The 6,932-nt window shown below is 47.2% G+C and overlaps 1 protein-coding gene across 1 annotated transcript in view; it reads left to right on the top strand.

The window, feature by feature from the left end:
* Nucleotides 1–1,017: 1,017 nt before the first annotated feature.
* YTHDF2 (YTH N6-methyladenosine RNA binding protein F2) overlaps nt 1,018–6,932 on the top strand; it is a 33,673-nt gene continuing 27,758 nt past the window's right edge. The window contains exons 1-3 of the mRNA XM_054497952.1: nt 1,018–2,111; nt 2,620–2,644; nt 3,220–3,299. Coding sequence (XP_054353927.1) covers nt 2,085–2,111; nt 2,620–2,644; nt 3,220–3,299 — 132 coding nt within the window. The 5' untranslated portion in view covers nt 1,018–2,084. The remainder of the gene's footprint in view (nt 2,112–2,619; nt 2,645–3,219; nt 3,300–6,932) is intronic.

Below are 6,932 nucleotides of genomic sequence, written 5' to 3'. Positions count from 1 at the left end.
ATATGACTTCTTGTCTAATGCTGTTTTTACAATGCCATGTTGCCTCCAAGGGTAAGTATAGGCAACTGCTTACAGTTTATACATAAATCTGGGCCATGGAGCTAAGTGGCTGATTATTATTATTTGTTATTTATTTATTTATTTTGAGACCAGTCTCGCTGTTGCCCAGGCTGGAGTGTAATGGCATGATCTCGGCTCACTGCAACCTCTGCCTCCCTGGTTCAAGCGATTCTCCTGCCTCAGCCTCCGATTAGCTGGGACTACAGGTGCATGGCACCATGCCCAGCTAATTTTTGTAGTTTTACTAGAGTCGAGATTTCACCATGTTGGCCAGCATGGTCTCGATCTTCTGACCTCATGATCCGGCCCGCCTTGGCCTCCCAAAGTGCTGGGATTACAAGCATGAGCCACCGCGCCCGCCGTGGCCAGGTATCTTTTAAAAGAAGTATTACTAGGTTTATTCTATTTCCTTGATGGAATCTATGCTCCCAGACTTGACACTTTACTGTCTCCATTAAAAGTCCTTCACCTTTGGTGCCTGACCTTATTCATTCCTACCATAAATGTGATTATGGGCAGGGAAAAAAAGTGTTTTGAGCACTTTGACCAAATTATGATGTTAAATCCAAGATGCCATGTTATTTATTTTACCGAGTCCACCCAAGCCTCCTATATCCAGCATGTGGATAGTATGAGGTTGACAATTAGTGCGTTTGTTACCTGTTTACCACGACGTACTTGCAATAACAAAAGCTATTAGATGGGCTTTCCTAGTATCAAATATTCCTGCATCAATGAGTTGGCTTTGCTTCTGATTGAAAATACTTTTGCCCATCCTTTGCATCTCCCCTATATTCTGGTTCCCTAATAGAGTCTCTCGTAGGGGTAGAGAGATACCATTATGTTAGTGTCAGATACACCTGGCTATTTAATAGTTTTGTAAACTTGGGCACATTACTTAAGCTTTCTGTTTTTCCAGTCGTAAAAAACCGAAAGACTGATAGCGATTTTGAAGTTGTCGAAAGACTTTAATGTGTTTGAAAATATCTAACAACAAAGCCTGGCCCACAGCTGGTATTTCAGTAATGTTAATTTCCTTGCTTCCCTCTTGAGGTCCTTAAGATTCATAGGTTCTCCGGACTCCTTGAAAGTTTTGTGTAGATGCATGAGGTGTATTTTTCTTGGAAATAAAGTCCACAGTTTAACAGATTATCTTGGGGCCAGCGATTTCCCCGAAAATAAATTGTAGATTCTCCTTCCCGCAATGCTAAGGGGCGAATCTCTTTTGGGGGAGACTGGATTCTTTCGGTGTGTGTTTTGCTCTCTGGGTACTCTTTCTGCAGTCGGCTAACAGAGGAGGATGACCAAGCCCCTCGCGGGGGCGGGGGCGGGTCACTCCCGGACAGGGCCCCCATGAAGTTTCCCTGAGGGCTTGTGTGACTCCCTAGGGGTCGGGTTACCTCCCAGATGGGGGTGGGGTATCACTTGCAGCTGGAAGGCAGATTCATTTTAAGGTCTCGCGGGCTTCGGAGGCCCCTCCCTCACTGAGAAACCGGCTTTTGTCGTTCTTCTGAAGCCAGAGCTAGTCTTTCCAGGTGTTAGTCGAAACCTCGTGGTGCGACCCTGGTCGTCCCAAACCCCCTAGGCCTTAATCCTGGGGCGGTGGGGGCGGGGAGGCCGTGAGCACAGCTTCCGCTCCTCCAATCCGCCAGAGGGCGCGGCGGCCGGCCTCTCCCTTCCCGGGGTTCTTCGCGCCGGGCCCCTTCCGCGTGGGTGAGTGAATGTGAGAGGCAGCGCTCGCGCCGCGCGCGCCGTCCGCCTCCGCTGTTCGGCGCTCTGCTTTCGGCGGTGAGGGGCGGGCGCGCGCGTAAAAGCATAGAGACGGGCGTTGAGCTCTTGGGCTAGAGCGTCGCTGAGTCGGAGCCGGAGCCTGAGCCGCGCGCTGTGTCTCCGCTGCGTCCGCCGAGGCCCCCGAGTGTCAGGGACAAAAGCCGCCGCCTGCTCCCGCAGCCGGGGCTCATCTGCCGCCGCCGCCGCGCTGAGGAGAGTTCGCCGCCGTCGCCGCCCGTGAGGATCCGAGAGCCATGTCGGCCAGCAGCCTCTTGGAGCAGGTACAGGCCCGGCCCGCATGCCTCGGCCATTGTGTGAGGCGAGAAGGAGCCCGACTAGGCCCGGGTCCGCCGCCCCCGGGCAGGCCGAGCCGAGCCGAGGCGTCGCCTCTTGCGGGCCGGGTTTCGGGCCTCTCAGGCCGGCCGCGCCCGGCGCCTCTCCCTCAGCCTGCTCTTCCCGCTTCTCCTCGGGCCTCGGAGCCCACGGGCCGGGCCGCGCCGCGTTCCCTACTCTCGGCGGGCCTCGTTTTGCTTCCTTGTTTCCTTCCCCTTCCTTAAAGCCCTGGGTTCCTCGCGTTGCCGCTGGCGCGTCTGCCGCGTTTTCTCCCCTGCCCCACGGGCCTGGCGCTTTCCCCCGCCTCCCATTTTCAGCCTCTGCCTCACTACCATTCCTGACGCCTCCCCTCGGGCCTGCTCCTTTATTCTCCCTTCGGGCCCTGCCTTAATTTGTTCTTCTTTTTCCATTTCTCCTTTGGAACTTGCTGCTCGGCGACGTTTCCTTTCCCTGCAGAGACCAAAAGGTCAAGGAAACAAAGGTAAGTCCCGCTCCGCCGGTGGCCCTGAGCCGGGAGGGGGACGCGGGGCGGTGGGGGCGGGGTCTCCGGGAAGCGCCCCGGGCGGAGGACCTTTCGGAAGCCGCTTAGTTCGCAGGTGCCGCACACTTAAGTATTTGACCCTTTCGGTGTGTTCTTGCAGCTGGCGAACAGCTTTTTCGCTAACAAGGAGTAATTCATTAAGGGTGGGGGTGGATTGGGTTTTGAAACGCTCCAGGTCCTTAGTTTCCTGTAGGTCTTAGAAGGTCTTTGTTTTTCATCCTCGTGGATCACTCTCTGGAAGTACTCTCATGTGATGGGGGAGGGGAAGCGGGAGGGAATGGAAATCCAGAGGAGCCAATAAAATGACCTTTTTAGATCAACTTGCTCTGGGTGGAGGGGGACATTTTCACTGGCGACTGTCTCTTCAGCATTCACTGTCATCTCTTACCCTTTTGAAGTTCAATCTTACGTGCTTTGTTAATTGGTAAGGTTTTTCTCTGGTTAGCTTATATGAACTAATTTGAAAGGAAGATTGTAGGATTGGGACACTCCTAATTGAATTTTTTTTTCTTTAGTACAAAATGGATCTGTACATCAAAAGGATGGATTAAACGATGATGATTTTGAACCTTACTTGAGTCCACAGGCAAGGCCCGTGAGTAGTTAACTATTTACATATTTAATCGAAGGGTGTGGCATATTCTTTCTCCGCCTTCTACCAATAAATCCCATTTTCTGAGGATTCACTTTTTTTTTCTTTTTTCTTTTTTCTGTTTTTTTGAGACTGAGTCTCGCTCTGACGCCCAGGCTGGGATGTAGTGGCGCAATCTCGGCTCGCTCCAACCTCCGCCTCTCGGGTTCAAGTGATTCTCCTGTCTCAGCCTCCCGAGTAGGTGGGATTACAGGTGTGCACCACTGCACACAGCTAGTTTTTCTATTTTTTTTTAGTAGAGACGGGGTTTCATGTTGGCCAGGCTGGTCTTGAACTCCTCAGGTGATCCACCCACCTTGGCCTCCCAAAGTGCTGGGATTACAGGCGTGACCCACCACACCTAGCCGAGGATTCACTTTCTTAATACCTGTATTTTTTCTCTGCCCTCTATTAGGTAATCCCATGTTCTGAGGGTTCGCCTCCTTAATATCTATTAATGTATTATAAAACAGTTACTGCAAATGTCCTAGGCTGTTGAGATTCCCATCTCTGTAATATCAGCAACCATACTGTATTGAGAACGTAATACTGATAACACTTTACTGGCAGTAACACGTGCATGAATAATTGTCTTCCTCCTTACCAAGAATGTAGCAGTGCAGAATTTAGGGATTCTTACCAGTGTTAAATATTCTGAATTTTCACCCCAGAAAACTTTGGATTAATATGATAGGGAAAGTTTTAATATAAAATCACCTGGAGGCGGGAAGATCTCTTGAGCCCTGAAGGTTGAAGCTGCAGCGAGCTATCTACGATCATACCTGTGAAAAGCCACGGCGCTCCAGGCTTGGTGACAGAACAAGACCTGGTCCCTAAAAAATAGTCACCTGAACTTCATTCAGTGCTGCAGGACTGGCTCTCTTTCTTTTCTCTAGTTTATGGGTTCTTAGATTATCAGAACTATTTTGGAGTTAGGAATTTTTTTTTTTTTTTTTTTTTTTTTTGAGATGTAGTGTCAACTCTTGTCCCCCAGGCTGGAGTGCAGTGGTGCAATCTCGGCTCACTGCAACCTCTGCCTACCAGGTGATTTTGCCTGCCTCAGCCTCCCAAGTAGCTGGGACCACCATGCCCGGCTAATTTTTTTTATTTTTTGTAGAGACGGGGGTTTCACTATGTTGCCCAATCTGGTCTTGAATTCCTGAGCTCAAGAGGTCCGCCCTCCTCGACCTCTCAGAAGTGTTGGGATTACAGGTGTGAGTCAGGAAATTTTTGAGTTGAGCTTAACCTACATCTGTGGAGACTAACTTTATTTCTCACTGAAGGGAGGTATAGGATTTATAAAATGGAGTGAAAGTTAAAATACTGCTTAGCACAAATGAAGATCAATAATGTTGGAGGTTTTTGTGGTGTAGTCTTTTAAAGTTGCATGTAGATTCAAATACTAATATGACCTGTGCATGTAGAAACTTGTTTGATTCAGCAGTTCTTTTGTATTATTATCTCTGATCCCAAAGACAGTTACACTGTTGTAACTAATATAACTCCCCAGATTAATAGGCCAAAAGGAAAATTGGCAATATATCTTCCAAAATGCCCTGAAAGGTCAAGAAATTTATAAGTTCTGAACATATGCTGTATGAAACATAGTTGGTAGTCCTGAATAACTGCATGCCCATATATGGATCTGATTATCACACAAAATTTGTAGAATCCCTGTGTAAAATTTTCAACACTGAAAGTATAGAAACCACTTGAGCAAGTGATTGGAAAAAAGTTTTCACAAAACACAACCAGTTAATCAGGAAAAGTAGGGAAGGAAGTAGAGGAATGAACTATTAATAGGTTCCTGCTATTGAAGTAGTTTGCTTACATAATCATTATAACAGGGAGAGTTGGAGCGTTTAGAAGCATAACTCTAGGTAGTTCTTGTAAAACATTGTGTAATTCATATTTTTGAGCTTGAGCATGTGGGAGCCTGTCAGTTCAGGTACAGACATTCAACTGTGTCTTGGCATAACCTGTGATATTAAGTGCATTGATTTTTCTTTCTCAGGTAAGCCAAAGCTTAAATGTCTTTGTTTAAAAAAAATTTGGCTAATAATATAAATCTTAGATGAGTAGATGAGGAAGGGTAACCTGAGAATCTAGTGCATTGTCTAGAGTAAGTCATCTACTTTTTAGCCAACTTTTCATTACCCTATTTTGGAATAATACTTCAAGTTTAATCCGTTGATTATAGGCTGAATTTCTTATATATGTGGATTTGGGTCTGCTAAAATTTTTAAACTTAGCTTGGTGAGAAATTTTAAATGTGAAAAGGGTATGTGTGAAAAGACTTCACTTTTGTTTTTATGTATGTATGTATGTATGTATGTATGTATGTATGTAAGTATTTATTTATTTTTGAGACAGAGTCTCTGTCACCCAGGCTGTAGTGCAGTGGTTCGATCTTGGCTCACTGTAACCTTTGCCTCTTGGGTTCACACCATTCTCCTGCCTCAGACTCCCGAGTAGCTGGGACTACAGGCGCCCGCCACCATACCTGGCTAATTTTTTGTATTTTTGCTAGAGACGGGGTTTTAACTGTGTTAGCCAGGATGGTCTCTATCTCCTGACCTCGTGATCCGCCCACCTCGGCCTCCCAAAGTGCTGGGATTACAGGTGTGAGCCACCGCGCCCGGCTATTTATTTTTTTTTTGAGACGGAGTCTTGCTCTGTTGCCCAGGCTGCAGTGCAGTGGCGCAGTCCGGCTCACTGCAACCTCTGTCTCCTGAGTTCAAGCAATTGTCCCACCTTAGCCTCCTGAGTAGCTGGGATTACAGGCAGGTGCCACCACACCAGGCTAATTTTTGTATTTTTAGTAGAGATGGGCTTTCACCATGTTGGCCAGGCTGGTCTCCAACTCCTGGCCTCAAGTGATTTGCCCGCCTCAGCCTCCCAAAGTGCTGGAATTAGAGGCGTGAGCCACTGTGCCCGGCCTGTTTTTATTTTTGTTTTTTTTTGAGACAGTCTGGCTCTGTTTCCTGGGCTAGAGTGCAGTGGTGCCCTCTGGGCTCACTGCAACCTCTGTCTCTTGGATTCAAGTGATTCTACCGCCTCAGCCTCCTGAGTAGCTGGGCCTACAAGTGTGTGCCACCATGCCTAGCTAATTTTTTGTATTTTTAGTAGAGACTGGATTTTACCATGTTGGCCAGGCTGGTCTTGAACTGACCTCAAGTCATCTACCCCTCTCTGTCTCCCAAAGTTCTGGGATTACAGGCGGGAGCCACTGCGCCTGGCCATATTTCTCATTTTTACATCCTCCAGAAACCACTGTGCATTTCCTTTTCAGGTTATAACTAAGTAGTGGGATCTATTGATACTCCCAGATAGTTTGCCAAGAGGCTAGCACTATAAACTGGTAGTGAACCTTGGTTTTTGGTTTATGATTGAGGAATGGCTGTACAGACATTTGGGCTAGAACTTGAAATTTCCATTTCTTTTTGTTATTCTTGTTTTATTATCACTTGGTTCGTGTAGGAAGTTGATAAAAGGATTATCTCAACACTCAGGACTTAAACAGTTTGTGAAATGCTAAGTTTTCTGTTTACTTAGTTGTAGTGCTAAAGCTAAGGCCCATATTCACTGTATCAGCTT

This window comes from Pongo pygmaeus, chromosome 1 (genome assembly GCF_028885625.2).
Source record: "Pongo pygmaeus isolate AG05252 chromosome 1, NHGRI_mPonPyg2-v2.0_pri, whole genome shotgun sequence".
In the NCBI taxonomy this organism is placed as follows: Eukaryota; Metazoa; Chordata; class Mammalia; order Primates; family Hominidae; genus Pongo; species Pongo pygmaeus.
The sequence above is the reverse complement of the archived record's forward strand: the minus strand, read 5'-3'. Positions and strand labels throughout refer to the sequence as shown.